Source organism: Sylvia atricapilla, chromosome 2 (genome assembly GCF_009819655.1).
Source record: "Sylvia atricapilla isolate bSylAtr1 chromosome 2, bSylAtr1.pri, whole genome shotgun sequence".
NCBI lineage: Eukaryota > Metazoa > Chordata > Aves > Passeriformes > Sylviidae > Sylvia > Sylvia atricapilla.
In genome coordinates, this window is record NC_089141.1 from 83687333 (window position 1) to 83707061 (window position 19729).

The 19729-nt window shown below is 37.3% G+C and overlaps 1 protein-coding gene across 1 annotated transcript in view; it reads left to right on the forward strand.

Moving 5' to 3' along the window:
- ATP10A (ATPase phospholipid transporting 10A (putative)) overlaps window positions 1-19729 on the forward strand; it is a 118371-nt gene that overhangs the window by 73217 nt on the left and 25425 nt on the right. Inside the window, exons 4-9 of the mRNA XM_066313592.1 lie at window positions 2059-2165; window positions 2270-2401; window positions 4718-4851; window positions 6444-6696; window positions 16824-17041; window positions 18482-18676. Of these exons, the coding sequence (XP_066169689.1) occupies window positions 2059-2165; window positions 2270-2401; window positions 4718-4851; window positions 6444-6696; window positions 16824-17041; window positions 18482-18676 (1039 nt within the window). The remainder of the gene's footprint in view (window positions 1-2058; window positions 2166-2269; window positions 2402-4717; window positions 4852-6443; window positions 6697-16823; window positions 17042-18481; window positions 18677-19729) is intronic.

A 19729-nucleotide genomic window follows, 5' to 3' on the forward strand; every position in this document is an offset into this window, starting at 1 on the left:
ATTATTTGGATTTTTTTATTGGAAATCTAAACATTCTCAGGATTTATAAGAAAGCCTAATGTAGAATTTAGCCTTAAAAATCAGAGGAATGACAGCATCCTGGTAGCAATTTTGACAGTATGGAATCATTAAAGAATTATTTCCCATAGTTTAAGCACAGACAAATTGACACACATTGACATTCTACAGAGGGATATTGGGTAAACCCCCCAACTGATGGTGCTTTGGCAAAGGTAAGACAGTGGGTTAAGGAGGTTTGCTGAAAAGAACAGAAGTAAAAGGTCTGTTCTTCAGTCTCAGACTGGCAGGGAGGATGGGCTGAGAAGGGGAAGTTGTCTCCTGACTAAAAAAACACCTTCAACTTTCCTATCAGAATTGCAGATTTGATGTTATCTACTTCTTTCTTTCTCCATTTCTGGTCTCTAGAAAGATATTATCACTACTGCTGCTACCTCAGCAATCAAACCCAATGCTTTTTTTCCATCCCTGCAGAGAAAAGCTAAGTGTACTTGTCGAAACTCCAGTACTTCTAATATATATGTATATATTTTGAGCAGAGGGTGGGTGTAATATATTGTGCTGAACTAAAAAAGGTTGTATATGTGCGTGTATATATACACAGGTATATTCTGCTCACTAAAAGCATTGACTGCTGAGGTTTCATAACATAACCAGCATTACAGAATATTCTGTAAGTAGTCCTACTAGACTGGGACAAGTACAAAGAACTCACCAGTGTCAACCTTCTCACTAGTCTCAGGGTATTTGGTATAGTTCCTAGACCTGACATCCTAGAAGTATGTACTTAAATTACAACTTTGGTCCTCATTTAGAGAAAGAGAAGAATCTAACAGGGAAAAGCATGAATATATAACCCAAATATGAAAGCTTAGAAAATAGGAAGCAAAGAAAAAGGACTCCACCTTTACATAAAAGGGACAGTTTTAAGCCAGTTTACAGGTTTCAGGGGACAGAGGATTTTAAGTGCTCAAATCCAGGTAGACATAAAATCTGGTGTTGTAGCAGCACAGTTTAATTTTAGTGTAGCATATTGAAAGTATGATTGTTTTGGTGGTCTGAACATGAGGACAACATTTAAACAATTCAGACTTGCCTTAGTCTTTTCTGAGGCATTGGGGTACTTCAGTTGATAAAAGGAGATTTTATTAATTTGAAAGTGGCTTTAAATTATTATTTGGTTTGTCTTTTTTACATCATAGAAATTCTAATACAATTTTTAATTATTATTATTGTTTAGCATTTCTCTGTTAATTCTCATTCTATATTTCTCTGTTAGCTGAAATTTCAGTTAGTCCATGCACACCAGATAATAAGTTGTAGTAGAACTGTGACTTCATTCCATTTTTTCTCCTGTGTTTTGGTGTAAGTCAACAAGAATCCTCAGAGTGCAAGCCATTCTCAGATAGGTGGTGAGACAGTTCTGAAAATAATTTCTCTGTTGCCACTGATGAATATATGGAATATTTTTCCTTTTCTTTTCACTGAATGATGTGTCCTATCCCTGGCACATCTTCCTTAGGATCACTGCTTCTGAAGCACAGTCATTTCCCAATTTCACCATATCTCTTTCTAGGATTTCTTTAGTAAGCACTAAGTATGTGAATAGTGGGTTAATTATATCCACTACACAGCTGCTTTTAGGTGGACTGGATTAACTGTGATTGCTCAGTCAGTTTACACATGCACAGGAAGTCCAGTGCATTTTCCAAGCATTAGCTGGGCTGCACGCATGCTGTCAGTTTGGCCCACAGATCTCTAGTGAGCATTTGTCCAGGACATTTGTATATCCAACAGCAACTGGTACTGCTCCAGCTGGGCTGCTGCATGTCAGGGATCTTTGGGTGAGCAATCTCAGTTTTCAAAGTCCAGCAGAAAACCTTCCCAGGAGGAAGATCTAATGAAATATTTTGCCATCAAATTGAAAAAAACTTCTTAAACATTGAAGGTGTTTCCTGAGCTTATTATATTACAAGTATGATTTAACAAGCTTAATGTTTTGACCTGCTGTGTTTTGTTCTGTTTTTAAATTTTCTGTAGTGTTCATAAAAGTGGAAAAAAGGATGGACTATTTAAAGAGAATCTTTTGTTACGTGGATGTACCATTAGAAACACGGAAGAAGTTGCAGGAATAGTAATCTATGCAGGTAATAGCTGTTATTCTGTCTTATGGGTCATCCCACCTTTTTGTACTTTTCTTAAAATAATAGCAGAGTTCCATATGACATGTTTGGTATAATTCTTTTTGCAGGGCATGAGACCAAAGCTTTGTTAAATAATAATGGACCTCGTTACAAGCGCAGTAAGCTCGAAAGACAGATGAATGCCGATGTCCTTTGGTGTGTCCTCATACTTCTAATCATGTGTCTGTTTTCTGCCATTGGTAAGTGCTCTTTACTAATAGAAACTTAAGTATTGCACTGTCATGGGATTCATGCACTTAACTTCATCAAAAACATATGTCTGCCAAAACATAAAATCCATGAAGCTGTCTCCGTACTTATTTTTGTCAAAAATCAAAATGTCTTGATATACAAGCTGATTTAAATACCTTCTTAATCTCAAATATATGCTATTAGTACCAGAGGTCTGAAGGCTTAGATTATACCACCCTTGATAGCATCCAAAAATATCAAGCCCAAAAAAGCCCCTAGTTTATATGTAGTCCCCCCAAAATTACAGGTAGAGTGTAACATATTGTTAATGAGTCAGTAGAGTAATTTATGAGCAGAGAATAAACATAATCAGCACAGTGGTATTCCCCAGTCCTACTTATTAAATTGAGGGCACAGTGCACAACATGGACTCACTGTCCATAAGGCTGCAGCTTTAACATAGAAGAAATAAGCAAAGTCCGAATAGATCTGAGCAGAATGGTCTCTAGACTTCTGGGAGTGTTTAAGGAAATGCTGCAGTTCAGCTTATGTCTCTTCAGGCCTTTTTTCTATTCATTTGTGAGAAAGAATTGAGTTTTACATTTGGCACCAAAAATTATTTTTTTTATATATGGCATGTGTATTCCATATCCTTAATATTTGTGCATTCTGTAATGTTTGCATGTGAGTCATATGGCATAAACACCAGAATGTTTCTTAACAACCGTGGTGTAGTTTAATAACAATCTTATGCCACTTTAATACATCTCTGTGTGCCTTTTTCCAGGTATTCTTAAATGCTTAAAGATGAGTATTTCCAGCTGTGAATCAGCCAGCTTATTTGTTTCCACTGAGTTCGTGACACTCTTTTGTAGTGTTTCAGTGTTGGGCAGCCTGGTCCCCAGGGCTGAAGTGTGGTGGTGAGGCTTCATAGCAGGGTGAAGTCCCCTCTGCCACTGCCCCCACGGTGTCCCCAGAGCAGCAGCAGCAGCGGGGTGTGCCCTGTGAGTGGCTTCAGTGTAGCTGGGGCTCTCCAGAGGTGGGAACGTGAACGGGAGGAGGCGCTCAGTAAGGGATGGGTGTGCCTTCCCTTCTGTCCCCTCTGCTACAAGGCTGGAAGCTGCCAGCAGAGGGCCAGAGCAAACTGCTCGAGGTGCTGACAGCCACAAACAGCTGGAGGGAAATTTGCTCGAGCCCTCTGAGTTGCCTGGTGCTCTGTGGAATTCAGGCCATTTTTATACCTTCTGTCAATAAAGTATAACTGGAGATATGACACTTAATTCTTTTGTAAGTCTACAGGTATTTATAAAACAAACCTTCATGTAGGTCATTCTCAGTGTGGAGCTTTCTATTTTTGCTCCCAAGAATAAAGATACATACATCAATAAAGACATCATGCGTGTGATCTCATACTGGTAGCATAGGGACAAAATAATGTGCTCACTTATGTGTTTTTATTGCTGGGTTTATGTATCAAGATGTAAAGGATCTTGTCAAAGGTGGTTTAAGAAGATTACTTTTAAAGTAGACATTTGTCCTTTTTTTCTTACTTTCAACATACAGTGATAGTTTGAATGCTTTTTGTTGTGGAAGAATTCTTCCTTGTTTTTTATGCCTTAAAAACATCAGGCATACCATTTTAGGGATTTTAGGATTTTAAATCTTAATGCTGTACTTAAACAGGCAATTATTCTGTCTCTTTAGCAAGAATTTCATTTTCCCAAAACAATAACAATCTTATCTTCGTTTAGTTATCAGTGCAATAATTAAAGAAAACCAAAAAAACATTTTGAGCAAGACCTAGAATTTCTTTTGTTCCTCCTTCTTCAGCTTCCATGCTATTGACTCCATTGTTACTGTTATTTCATTAGTTCTGTGCATGTGGTGGATATAATTCACACAGTAAAATAAAGTTTCTTCTAAAGCTAGTTTACTGACTGGTGGTGTATCTAGTACAGTCAGTGGAGTTTTTTCATTTTAACACAGAGCATATCATTGAAATTATTCCTTTTCTGAAGAAGCATAGTTTCCTTTGGTGATTACATAAACAGTCTAAACTACAGATTTAGACTAGCCAGCTCACTTTATTTAGATAAAGTTATGTGAAATGAGTCTTGCATGGCTTAAGGATAGCCAAAGCCCTTTCTCAAACCCCAAATCCCATGGCAGAAAAATCCATGGGTTTGAGGCATTTTTCAGAAGTCATGCAGAATATTTGAAAACAAATACCAATTTTCCTCATAACTCTTAAGAAAAAAAGTCATACCATAAGCATTTTTCCTTGGAGTTAATTTGCTTTTTTCTCTCTTCCAATTCTTCTTCAGGTCATGGTTTATGGGTATGGCAGTATGGTGAGAAGAAGAAACCAATTTTTGATGTTCCAGGACCAGATGGCAAATATTTGTCACCTGTTTTAGCTTCAGTGTATTTATTTCTGACGGTGATCATAGTGTTCCAGGTAATCAAGCTGTACATGCTGTCACCCCTGTTCCTAGTTGGCTGCAATGAAGTTACACATGTGCAATATGTGTAGAACTCGTTTTACTTGTTTAAGGCATGTAAGAAGCTAATCAAGCACTAAAAAGATGATAGAGGATTGTAATCAGTGTCACAGGGTCTGTTTGGAGGCCTGTCACTAGTGATGCCCCCAACATTCAATACTGGGCCCAGTGTTGTTTAACTTACCCCCAATAACTCATATGAAGGGGCAGATGCCTCCTCAGCAAGTTCACTGACACCAAGCTGGGAGGAGTGGCCAACACCCCAGAGGGCTGTGCAGCCCTTCAGAAGAACCTTGGCAGGCTGGAGAGATGCTCAGAGGAGGACTGCCTGAAATTCAGCAAAGGCAAGTGCAGGGTCCTGCACCTGGGGAGGAACAACCCCATGAATAAGAAAACAAGCTTTACTGTTCCTAACTACCCACTGTGGAGCAACACCTGAAAGACTGAGGATGCCACTTTGAGTACAGTGTTGTGGTATGAAAATTAATTTTAGACCTTTTAACAGCTTTTCAGATACATTCCTCTTAGAAAACCGCATGTCAGCCAGGTGACAAACTCTGTTAAAAGTTTCTTGCACCTGGGGAGAAATATCTTGAATGATGAAGGTGGTTAAGTTCAGAGAAGTAAAAGAACCTCATGTCACTGAGATATATGGAAGTTTGCCTCGTGGGACACTGAAGGAGGTTGCTTTACTGGAGACAGCAACTTGTTTATAAGAGGGAATGAAAAAGATTGTAAAAATAATTTTTACCCTGAGGGATTTGGTTATGATATTGGTTAAGAAAATTCACCAAAGAATTCTTTAAACACTTACATTTCACTGTAGTTTTTGTTTAAATGACCACATTCACCACTTACAGACATGCTAAAATTTCTCCCTCATATCTAATTCAGAAAACTAAACAATGTATGCAGTCAGAATTTCTATCCTGAAAAAAAATCTGCGGAGAAAAACTCAGGTACAAATTAGGTATTTTGTGTAGTTTTGACAAAACAGAAACAGTTGAAAGTCTTTTCATGTCTCCTTCAGCACTTATAAAATGTGATCTTCATTCAAATAATTTGCAGTACAAAAGCCAAGGCCAAAGATATTGTTCCTAGGGAGAGATTAACATTTCTCATTTTGTTTCTTGTATTCCTGCAAAGTGAATTTGTAAACACTCTGTTATTTATACAGAACAAATTTATTCAGTCCTTTCACATCTACAGAATTCTGATTGTATGGTCTGGTTTGGGTTGGGATTGTTTTTTTTCCTTCCCCAACTAGTTTAAGCTCAGCTTATTAGCCTAAGAAATATTTGCTTCTGTCCATGTTTTGATAATCAGTTTTCGAGACATAATAATGCATTCCAGCTCTGCAATTCACCATAGGTTTTCCTCATCTTACACAGTAAATAAACTCTTTAAACATCATAATAACTTTAGAGTAGATGTTTAAAGTACACAACCTCTTTATGTTCCAGTCTAGTACCAAGTTAGCTAGCTTTAATAATTCATTGTGTTCTTGCTTCTGTTTTCTCCTAATTCTCTTCCCTTTTGTTTATTCTAGGTTCTGATTCCAATTTCTTTGTATGTATCTATTGAAATAGTTAAAATCTGTCAAGTGTACTTTATTCATCAAGATAAAGATTTATATGATGAAGAAACAGACTCTCAATTGCAGTGCCGTGCTTTAAATATCACAGAAGACTTGGGTCAAGTGCAGTTTATCTTTTCAGACAAGACTGGGACACTTACTGAAAACAAGATGGTTTTCCGAAGGTGTACTGTTTCTGGAATAGAGTATTCCCATGATGATAACGGTGAGCTCATGGTCACGTTTTCTATCTAACAGCTGTACTTTGGGCAAACTGAAGTAGTCATAAAAGTTGCTGTAATCTTAAATCAAAAAGGAAAACAAAAGAAATTTAACAGCTGTTTTCAGTTCAATATAATTCAATGGCTGTGTTCAGCTAGCAATGACAATCTTACCAGAGTATTCTGTAATGTCTACAGTATGTTTAAAGACATTTAAAGCTTTTGGCTTTAGCTCCTGATGTAATAAAGCACTTGAGTGCATGGCTGATGTAAGAAAATTGAATGATGCTGCTGGTATCACATTGTTTGGTGTGTTTGAAGCATACAATGTAAAATGACAATTTTAATCATACAGCTAGATTTGTGTCTGATTGAATACCTGCGATGAGATTATCCTTTTGTAATGAGAAATAAATGCAGACAAAGATGCCAGTTTTCATATTAACAAGAAAGATAATCGGATAGAATTGTGTATTTTATGTTACCTTTGTCAGATTCTTTGCAGCACTCCTGTGTGAAAAGTGTTTGTCAGGTATGTTTACTCTATGAACACTGAATTTGAGAGAGCATCCACAAGTATCAGTCCCTTAAAACAGTAAAAAATTACTGGTTTTCACAAGGCAGTGTGAGAGTTGTCATCCCTGTGTTATTTCTTCATCCTTTTAAAATTATGAAGTGATTTCCTATTTTATGATGTTTGTAGTTTATATTATTTTTCTCTAACATATTATTGTTACCAGTATTTTTGAAAGAACAGGTCTTAATGCTTCAAATCATATTTTGTATGCAGGAAAATACTGATAGCTACAATACTCCTGTTTGCAAAAAATAAGTTTCTTATTTACACAACACATAAAGATCTCTGATTAGGGAGTTTTCTCAAAGAGCACTACAGAATTTTGGCTTTCAAATAAGATACAGGATAAGATAAAGAATCAAAATAGACTGGGAACTCTAAAACATGCTTTAGAGAAAGATGGCAAGATCTTAAATCAGAAAGATACTTTGAAGTAGCAGATTGTTCTTTTTTTTTTCTCCTCCTTTAAAGTAGTACTGAGACCTTAAATTTAACACACTCTTTTTCAAGAAACTGGATCTTTGGGTAGTGTTGTAAGTGTTATGGAAAGGACTTAGGGAGAACCTGTGACTTCCTACCTCTGTACAGTAGGTAAGAAAGAGAAAAGAATTGGAGTATGTTGTTGGAATCCTAAATCTGCTTGTGACACTCTGATTATTCATTCTTTTTTGCTTCTTCTCTGCCATTTATTGTTTGCTTGTTTATACTAATTTCAGAGTGTATTCTGTTCCTCACAAGAATGATGTTATTGCCAATTAAAATAGTGCAGAAAAGACACTTCTGTGAGCTTGGTATCATCAGATGATAAGTTGGCTGAACTCAGACCCCTGAGTTTGAGTATTGAATGTTCAGATCTTTTTTCTTCAGATGTAGTGAATTTAACAGAAATCTAAGTTTGTGCACACTTTCCTCTTACAATTTCATATTACAATATAAAAGTTAATGAAAACAAAGTGAATGTCACTACCAAAAAGGGTGTCGGGATGCATAAATAGGTTGGTTTTTTCAGTAATTCTTTTCACCTTTGGCTTTGTTTGGACTTCATTGTAACTCCAGACAATATAAAATTTCTGAGAAAATAGCATTTTTAAATTGACACAGAATATTTACACAGCATTTTATTATTTTGGATTTTTCCCTGTTGGGAAAATAGAACTTTCTCTATAATTCTCTATATAAATTGTGATAATTTCTATTTATTTCGTTCTCTAGAATCAGTATAAGTAACACAATAAATACTATTCTTTATTCAAGTATTTTGTTAGCTCCATTCTGAAGTTTGATTTTATAACCATCTGTTATCTTTTCTGCTGCTGAGGCCTTCTTGTTTCAATATGATAAAATGTCTATCACAGCTCTTTCTGGTTTTAGGGTGTGCATAAACAAAAATTCATTGCTGTGTGTTTACTTACAAATGATTTGTCAGCCACTTTTCTGTGTCTTATACCACAGTATCTGAATTTCCTGCATATGTTACAACTGATGCCATCTTGCTCTGTGTATCAGATTTTGTTGAAGATTGCATGAAATAGAAAATTCTAAAATCTTTCACTTAGTGGGTGATCTGAGTCTACCATATATGCTAGAAAGTCAAGTCAAATGCATTTGCCTTTTTTGATCTGTTTCAAAGATGAAACGGTCTTCACTATCCAAGTATTTCTTTTTGCATAATGGAATCAAACTTTGAGTAGCACTGTATATGAAGAAATTATTTCAAAATTATTGTACAAGGGTCATGATGCAAAAGCTGTTGATAACAGGTCATTTTCCACTGTGAATGTAGATATCTAAGGATGGAGATAACCTTGCTCTGAGCTCTTTGACTTAAATTTGTTATTCTGCTGGGGTGGGGTAGCAGTACCTGTCATTCCAGTTGCTTGACCTTGCTCATAAGCTCCTGTCTTCAGTTTTGGATAGCTGTAAAAATCTTGTAACTATTTGCTTCAAATTTATCATGCCAGATGTTTGCCTCAGGCATACATTTTGGAATAGAAATTTCAGTTATAACAGCACCATTCCGCCATATCCAAGAATAAGGCTAAGATGTAGCAGACTTTTTTCCCCATGTCAAGATGATCTGGCAAGTTTTCCACTGCAGTCGGTTGGAGGCCCTGTATTCTTGGGCTAAGCCATGCAGACACACAGAGCAGGAGAGTTATGACTACACTGGCAAGTTCAGGTCTGGAATTTCCTAGCATTTGAACTTTTGGGTTTTTTTAAAGCATTTTTTTTTCTGCATAATCTAGGACTACTGCATATCTGTTAATTATTCAACCAAGAGATTGTGAATAGTCATCATAAATGTTCTCTATGCTGCTTTATAAACTTTTCTCCCTCAAATTTATTCAGAGCTATAAGAAATTATCCCATTCTTTTATTTTCTTCAGGGATTGTTACTGTACTGCATTTGACGTTGTTGTATCTCAGTTCCTTGCACTCAGGGAGTGAATTAAGCAATGCACATGAGTTCCCTGATACATAGATTGGTCTTTCCCCTTCTTCCTCTCCCTATACGTGCAGTGAGCAATTTGGGGGGGTTGGGAGCTACTTTAAAGGTGTATGCTATATTGTGTTCATTATGGCATATTTGATGCAGCAGGTCTTTTTCCTGAATGGTGGAAGTATCATTTTTTTCCTTGGAAATTCATACCACAAAGCTGTATAAATCCCCCCTGTGAAAGGTGAGCTTTATGGTTATGAGGGAGAGCTCTGTTTTGCATCAGACAGGGAAGTGTTAATTATGATTTTCATGACAGAGGTTTATGCAGACCTTACACAGGATTGAAGCTTTACATGCTTTAACATAAAAACTGAAACCCTGAGCAAGACTAAATACATTTTTAGGTATGGGAAACAAGTTTTCATGAATGTTCTGGAGAAAATGTTTTCCTGCAGACTTCTCTATGAGCTCTAAGTTTCTTATGATGTGGATGGCGCTTTGCCCAGGAGTATTGCATTGTTTTTAGTCTAGACAAGAGATGACAAAAACATGAATAATAGAGGGCAATAATTTGCACAGAATCAGCTGGAGGTAGTACAAAGTATTACTCATGGGTACTGCTGTGCAAAAGCCTAGTACTGAAGAGTAATCCAGGAATGTAGGGGAAATTTTGAGCATACTTAATAATAGTTCCATGATGGAAGCACTACGAAATACTCTTCAATATTGAGGTCACTTATAGTATTTTGGTGGTGGATTATGCACTGATTTGCATCAAACTATGGGAATTTGCACTGCACATTTGGGTCCTGTAGAGACTGTATTGACAAGGATCAGCTACTAGTTACCTAATTGCTAATATTTGCACGGGCAATAGTAATCTGGTAAGTCTACAGTTATGGGAGAAAATTAAACATTTGTGGGATGTAATTTATCAGATTTTTTTAGACATCTATGATGGCTCTTCAGTAAATGCCTATTTCTCTGTCATGTCTCTGTACAGACAAAGAGAATTCCCACCTCGTGTCTGTATGACTGTTGTCTTCTCCAAAGGCTTTCTTGACTGGCAGAGTGTTAATTCAGGAGTAGGGTATGTCATGGACCATTCCATGTAGAAAAAGGATTGTCCCGTTCATAAATGTCCTGGATATTTACAGAATACCCATTTGCATTATACTCTGGTTAAATCCCAGAATTATTCTTCTAATCAGCACTACCTTCTAGCCCAAAGAATGTTAGCACAAAAAAGAAGAAATAATTTATTGTTTCCCTATATGTCAAATTGCATGGCCATATCAGCACTCTTTCATTCAGGCTAGGAGACAGCTTCTAACAATTAGAACTGGCCATGCCCCAAGTCTGCCTGCTAATCCCAGAGACAGTAGGTGCCCAAAAGCCAACTGTGCTTCTGAAAGTCCTTACATGATTTAGCTACAACCAGATGGTCTTGGCCTGACATTTATCGTAGTTGTTTTCCAAATGCTGCATTAATCACCCTCTTGCCTATGGGATGTGATCTCTGCTTTTCTAGTTTTGGCTACCCCATTGTATGAAGCTGTTGACAAAACACAAATTGAATCTCCATGAATACAACCACTCAAATCTGGAAAATCTGAATTTTTCATTCTTTGAATTTCTCCCCCTTCCTTCTAATGACTGAAAAAAGCTATAGACAACATAAGAATAAGAGAAATTTATGGAAGTGAAGGTAGATGATAAAAACCTCAGTGATTTTCTCTTGTTTAAGAAGTTTCTTATTCACTAAATCTGAGAGAGAATGAGTTTCTTTATGCTGTCCAGTTTTTCTTGATGAAGGTTGGCTAGCAACTGATTTTCACAGGACAATACATAATGTTAAAAAAATTTCCCTAGTCTAGGGGGTTGCTTTGTAGCGGAATTTTCTTACTCTTTTTGTGTGTAATCATGAGAACATAGCCTGCATAGTCCAGTCATATCAGAGAAAAATTTTTTAAGGCATAGAAATCAAAAAACCTTTTCCATAAATGCATCAGTTGCTTCTAAAGGAGTATCTCATCTGCCACCTTTAAAATCTGACAAGCTTCAGAAATCAGCATAGTTCATCTATCCTGTCCTGGAAAGCTGAAAACCTTTAGCAGAACTGGGTGCTTCAAGCATTCTGTGCAGCTTTTTTGTAGTCTCTCTTTACCTTTCTTACTCTTCTTGAAAATTTTCAGTTGGTAACTAAGGAGAGAACCAGTATGAGCAGATGTAGAATTCAGTACATGGGGAGTGCCCCATTTTAAATCCTATAAAAGACAGAATTACTCATACCTAGAGACAAGTAATACTTTTCTTTAAGCATATACCTACACCAACAATTCTTCTGAAAAATCTCAGGCAAAAAGGAATTATCTCCATTTTGAGTAGAGAGCTCTTAATGAAGGCCTTAAGGTTATTAACACCTGGGGATGCCAGGAGGTTAGAGGAAGGGAAATCTTGGTGTTTTCTTATCTCAAGACTTGCTCTTATGGGCAAGTTCTTGCAAAGTAAATTAAGATTATGTCAACACACTTGCACAAATTTATAGCATTCTAGCTGCTTGACTGAATCTTTATGTAGACACTGGAGTGCACTTCAAAGTGAAATAAACTTGCACTTAAAAATAATAAGGAAATAAGGTGGTGTGATGGTGTGCTGCACATCTAGATTTACTTTGTGACAGTTCAGTAGCAGCCTTATTGAATGGTTTGAGGCAAAATGGAATTTTTCCATGGTGAAATAGTGCACACTGACAGCTTAAGTTATTCTGGTTTAGGGGGTCTGCAGTTTTATGCTGCTTGAAGGGAAATTCTTTACAGGTTCCTAATCGCACATTTTAAGTTAGTGGAACTTCTGGGTGTGTGGCAACAGTGTCTCTGTCAGCCTGCAAAATAGACTCCTTTTCATAGAACATATATGGCATGGAAGGTGAAACAGAAAAAAAATCAAAATTAAATTAAAGAAAAGGGTTTTTTTAAATAAAAGAATTTATCTTCAAGAAGATAAATAATTTATCTTCTGAATACTTGGCAGCTACTACAGGAGTTTTATTTATAGCTTCCTGCTGTCTTCTGAAAGATAAAAGAGGGTTAATGGAATAAGTATTAATTGTTGTTTTTTCTTTGTGCCATAAATATAAAATGAAGTACAGGACAGTGAAATTTGACTTTCATAAATTGCATTGCTGTGTTACCTGAGTTGTTTGTTTCTTTGCCCTTAATAAGAAACTGGATTGAAAAAAAGATCAAGGCCATCAATTTTCAGTGCTGAAACTGAAAAGTATCCCACAACAATGTCTTTCAGGTTATAATGTTCACAGGAAAAGGTTCTCAATTGGAGGGAGCTGAGTGGGTGGAGAGAACAGCATGTTCCCAAAGAAGCACGCACTGCACAGCTGAAGCAATGTGAACCTTAGCCATAGCATAATGATTGAACTGGGTTTCATTATTTCTTTAAACTCCTTAATTCTTGTTGCATAATGTGTAAGACTGCACTTGAGAAAATGTTGAAAGGTGCTCAGGCTTGTTTTTTGTTGTTGTTGTTGTTGTCAAGTTTCCCTTGGTATAAACTGAAATTATACCATCTGTATCAGAAGAATTTCATTTGATTTGGTTAAATGAGATTCTAGTCTTGTTCCTACTTTCCCTTTTCCTCCCTTTTCTCAGTGGCAAGAACAATTAAATGGATGTGCTACAATAAAACATAATAAAAAAATAGGGAGCAAGAGATAGCTATTATTACATAGACTAAAAAGAACCATGCTATCAGTGTAATGCTAATAAATAAACTGAGTGCTGCATTAGGGAACAGCTTTTGCTGTGTTGAATAAACAAAATATGTTTAGATATAGTGCAAGAAAGAAGGAAGAAAATGAGGGATCCAGAGATACGGTATGCAGGCATAACTCTGAATTGTACATGAAATGCATTCTCTGCTTAACTGTGGAGTTTTTATGCAGGGAATAAAATTATATTCAGTTAAGGATCTTTGAGGTCTTACAACTCTAGACTTACTTTCAGAGCAGAAGCTTGAAGTAGCTATGATTATTAAAGAAAATGTATCCTTTAAAAAAACCCTCTGCTTGGAAGAGAGTTGGACCAACTGAGCAGCACATATTGCAAAGCTGAAGTAAGTAATTGTAACCAATCCTTCCCCTGTCAAGGGATGTTACCTGTTATGAGAAGAAGCAACACAGATTTCTGTCAATGTACAATTCAAATGTCCAGCATCTGTGGTGAACATGTTATCTCTACGGCAAATACAATCTTTCCTTACAGTTTTCCTGAGAGTGGCTGTGTTCACGTGCTGCACCAGCTCTGCTTGAAACGGGTTTTGTTGCTAGTGAAAATGAGGCACAAAAATGGTTTAAATCATAAATGTTGATAAAGTGAAGAAAACCTTACTGCTGTGTCATCTTGAGCAATGTTTTTTTTCAGCCTGGGGTTAGCAGCATATAACATGGAGCCTGAAGAAGATAATGAAGGCAGAGGTTGTACTGTCTGACTGGGCACTGCCCTCACACAGGCCTCATCCCAGCCTGTGCACTCCATCATACCTCCCCAGATGCATACTCCATTATACCTGCCCAGTGGAGAGAGGGACAAAAGCCTTTCAGTGTGCTCCTCCGTTCTGGTTCTTGGGGCATCATCTTAAATTAACATACTGTGATATCCATATGGCTCCTTCCTTCCTTCCTTCCTGCCTTCCTTCCTTCCATCCATCCATCCATCCATCCATCCATCCATCCCATTCCTTGAAAAGAACCTGTTTTTCTGGGGGAGCAGTCTGGCTCTCTTCTTGATCCAGGGTTTGGATTTCTGTTTCGTAGGTGCTGCAATTCATTTTGGGCCCTCAGTGTAGACTGCTTCTGATATAGACAAACCTATAACCAGTTGAGTTAAATTCACTCTATAGGGATCTGCATTTCCACTGGAAATGCACACAAAAGCTTGCAGAGGAGAAGAAAGTGGGAATTAGTGGGCAAGAGTGATGGGAGAGAACTGCACTGGCCCAAAGCAGGTGCATGAAATTGCAGCACCTTTGGAGGTGAAATAAACTTCATTTACTTGCAGCTCATTACCATGCAACAGAAGGACCAGGGAGACCAGTGACCTCCCTAATTCTTTGAGCTGATCTGTAGGTTCTGTAATATTAATGAGAGAATTAGATAGGTACTGAAAGGATAAGGCAACAGTGCTGTGCAGTTCTCTTGGAAGCTGTGTGGCTCAAGGAGCACCTGTCTAGCTAACAGTGAACGTGCTGTTGCTCAACTTCTTTCCCACCATGTAACATAGAGGTACATGTATCCCACCAAATAATGCTAATGAAGAAAACTCCCCAGTCACTCACCATTAGTTTACATCATCCTTGGACCTGGGCTGCAGGGCTCTATGCAAGCTGTGGGGCAGAAGTGAGCTGCAGTGTGTCCTGCAGTCTTTGTGTCTCCAAATGTGCTATGGTCCTTTCTACATCCATGGTCTGAATTTTTTGCCAGGAGGAGCCAGAGTGCAGTGGAGGATATTGCATACTTGGGCACAGAGTTAGAGCAGTGACCAGGTGTGCAGTCACAGCCAGAACTCAGAAACTCCTATTTCCCACATTTCACACAAAGACTATGCATGTTTCAAATGGAGTTGAAAAAAACTAATGATGTGTGATACTGTAGTGATAGAGCTATCACCATGTACTGTGTGTGGTCTGGTTTTAATTCCTCCAGCTGCTTTCTGACAGCTAAAACATGTTTGGAAACTGCAGTGGATTGTGAGGGTGGGTTTTTCTTTGTTTGTAAAGCTAATTACATTAAAAGTGATCATGTGCCAAACTCACCACATACGATGCAAGATTTTTCTCAGGAAGTATTTTGAAATAATTTTTTGTTTGTTAAAGACCTGAATAATTAGCTTACATGCTAGTCATTTATCATTTGCTATTAGGAAAATCTAATTTGTTACACTGGAGAAGCAAAGCAAACTGAGCCACAGGTATAGAACTTGTACTGTATAGTGTGGATTATTTTGAAAGCATAATGAAAAGCTTTTCGATGGATACATAATGGAGGAATAAATAGATACCTGTTAAAGTGGCATTTGCCTGCCTAATGAATCAGCCAGATTACTAAATGCACATGGTCTTTAGGAATGAAAAAATATGTTGAACATTAGTTAGAGCTAAACAGCCTGTCATTAGAGGGGCAGGATTCCACGGCTGTTTCACACCCTCTGCTTTCTGTTTCCTTTCTGATATCTGTATATCCAACTGCCAGGATTGTTTTTTAGCATTAATTGGCTTAGTTGGATTCTTCACTGAGGAAGCATTCATCTAAAATATTTAATTTGGAAAAACACTTTCATTCTCTGTAAACCAGGAATCGGTCACTGCAGCAGACAGTGATAGGAACAAGTGTTGCAGCAGGTGGGGGTACCCTGGTTTTCATGCTGCATGCTGCATTGTCCTATCATGCAGAGAAGAAGGGACAGGCTCCACGGTGGTTTTAACACTATGCTAGCAGTCAAGAGTCTAGGTTCATGTCTCCACTCTGCAGCAAATGGCCCTGACCTTAAGCAAGGCTGTAAGGCTCTCTACCTCATCTCTGTGTGCAAAACAAAGGCAGTAGTGCTCTGTAGAAGTGTTGTTCTGGGTACATTTCAAGTGTCAGTAACTGGTTCTCACTAGATGTGACATTTTTGCTGGAAAATACTTTATTTGAAATTTGTGTTGGAAATGACAGGAAAAAATTCTGAATTGTTTATTTCCTACTCAGATTTCAGTGAAGACCAAATTACTTGGTTGATTTCATCAGGCAGAGCTGGAGAATAGTCTTCAGAGATGCACTGAATTACTGCAGATTCTAACTGCCTTTCAGAGAAATGTGATGATAAGGGAGGCAGTGCATTGTGTTACATTTCTAATTATGTTGTCTGCATCCTCCATTAGATACTACCATTCAAGTAATACTACACTATATCTCCTGGTAATGGAATCATTCATTATTATTGAAAAAACACGGCATAATACTAAAATCAGATTACATTAAAAAATGTCACCATGTCCCTCTCCCTCTTTCTAAGCCACTTTTAACATAGGCAACATTTGTCCATCTTTATTTTTGCTGATAGCCAAACGCTTAGCAATGTACCAAGAACCTGATTCTGAAGAAGAAGAGGCAGCCCCAAAAGGAGGAACTCTGTCCCAGCGTGACAGTATCTGCAGCCACCAGAGCATCAAAGTGATACACAGGAGCCAGAGCACCAAAACCCACCGGCGCACGGGGAGCAGAGCTGAAGCAAAAAGAGCAAGCATACTCTCAAAGCACACTGCATTCAGTAGCCCAATGGTAAGTCATGAGAACTAAATGCACAGTGTCCTGTATCTTGTAATAGAACCATGCCTGGAAAGAAAAAGGTAAAGAAATCTGTAGCACATTGTGTGACCTTATAGATTTCATCTGGGTGGTTTTACTTTTGTTGTCACAGCTGTTTGTACAAAAACAATGAAGTGTTTGCATAGATCTTATCTAAATGCCTTGTCTTTGGAAGGAAGCTGAAGGTAAAGACAATCTCAAAGGTTTGCTTTAGTTATAGTTTGATTTTGGAAAGAAAATGTATGTCTTCCTTTTATCTAGAGAAGCTGAGAATAGCATTGGGGTCAAAGATTCAAGTTGTTCTGCATATGCCTTTTCTTTTTGTCAGAGAATTTTAAAACTATCAAGTGCTGGGGTGGACACCATCTATTCCAATTCTTAGACACTATTGTGATACACCATAGCATAGTTTCTAGTGTGTTTCAGTGGTTATCAGTCAACCGCCTGTGTTGTATTTTAAAAAGTAAACATCTTTACATTTCAGAATGTTGGTTTATTTTATACTGTTGTAATTTTGTGTAGGTTTCACATGAGCTGAATGGTAATAAGAGGGGAGAGAAGCCAAGTCATGTCTGTTCAGGCAATTTGCATTGTTGCACTGTTGACACAAATTCACCCTTAAAGCAAATTACAGATACAATGGAAGATGCTGTTTGCACTGGTAGAACTTCTTGATTTCAGTTAAGAGTACGCTTTTTTGATAAAATTCCAAGCTGGAGTTTTTATATGTGGAGTTCTGTGGTTGCTCATATTTATCAGCTGCTGAGCATCAAGAGATAGAATTCTACTAAGAAAAGAGGCTTAGATCAGTTTATCTTTTAATCTTTTGTACCCTTGCCTCCCTCCATGTTACAAAATACTGTTGCTCTGACAAGAATTCTATTAAATGGGTAGAAAATACTGATGAAATAGAGTTGAAAGGGCTCAATGTTTCAATATAAAAAATCCTCATGAATTAACTTCAAATGTGTGGATGATTGTTGTTCTCTAAGAAGCAATTGAAGATGGTTTCATTTTCTTGTGCTCTTGTAAAGCCAAATTTTAAATGTCATTGCTGTCTATTTTTCCCACACTTCTGGTCTCTGCAGTGTACCATATTTTACTATTAGATAATAAATGTCTTGAATTAAACAGGAAAGAGGGAGGAAAATTAGTATGTAACTCTTCTTCTTTCCACTACCTCCAAAGTAGATAAATATTGCTGCTATAAATACTTCACATCATTTCTACCAGAAGGCTCATTGTTAACTGTTTGTTGTCTGTAACTATGTTACAGTTCTCTCCATCTCTACTCAGTGGTGCAAGGCCACCCCAAAACTCTTGATATTGACAGTGTTTTGGATACTTAATTGCTCGTTGCTGCTTTGGAAATGTGTAGAAATACAGATATTAATCACTGGTGTTTGTTACTAGGAGAAGGACATCACACCTGACCCCAGGTTGTTAGAAAAGGTGAATGAATGTGCAAAGCATCTGGAGGTCATGAGGAGCCATGAACAACCATTAACCCATCTGAGTCCAGAACTGTGTGATGTTTTCGACTTCTTCATAGCTTTGACTATATGTAACACAGTTGTGGTTACGGCACCAAATCAGCCCCGACAGAAGGTGAGTTAAAGAAAAAGGAAAAGTGAGTTCAGGCTTCTTTTGCCTTGACACTAAATTATCTTGTAAGCTAGGGAAATGAAAACCTCTTGTTCTAGTGAGAAACAACTAGAGTGGGTTGTGATGACTTGTAGAAGCACTATGTGACTGAGTGAGTTTAATAGTGCATTAGCTGAATGGAGTGTGTCAGCTATTTCACTTGCCTCCATGGCAAGATATGATTTCATCAACAATTTTAGGATACTTCTGAAACTTCCCTGATTTCTTGTACTGTAACTTAATCATTTAATAAGCATAAATATGTAAGCATGTGTGGAAACTAATTTGTAAATGTGCAGAAATTACCAGAAAAGCATATAGGCTGTCAGTGAATAACTATTTCATATATATGGATTAAATTAGGAAAAGGCTGAAATATTTTTTAAATGTTTAAAAAGAGAAATACACTTGAAAAACATCACTTAAAATTTCAAACTATGTAAAATATGCATCTTAAGCTCATTATGGGGAATAATGATTGTTAGTGCTTAAATTGGCCTTTAACTAGTGTCATTGATGAATGAGAATTTCAAGAACGCAATCCCAAGATGATCTGTAAGACAAAACTATAATGGAATGTAATATTAAAGCTCGCCAGCAGCTGGAATTTCCATCCTGGAGAAAATTCTGCACTTTGCTTCTGTTCCAGATTGGAATAAAAAGTGAACTAGTCTGCAAAATGATGTGGTTTTGTGCCAAGGAAACATTTGGAGAATGCTCAGTTCTGCTGTTTCAGGAATGCTACAGTGTTACACAATAATATAATATATATTACTATGAATATGCTATTACTGGTAATGCTACTGTATCTTTAGAACAGATTAGTGTGAACTGAGATGAATGATAAGTCTGAAGCAAAATGCTTCAATGCTGAAAGAGATGGGAAATTACTTATCGCAATGTGTGTCTTTTGAGACTATTTTCAGCATTGGCATATTCTCATTAAACTTAACTTTTACAAGATACCTCCTTCTCAATAGCTAAATACTGCATTAACTTTTTTTCCACTACCTTCAC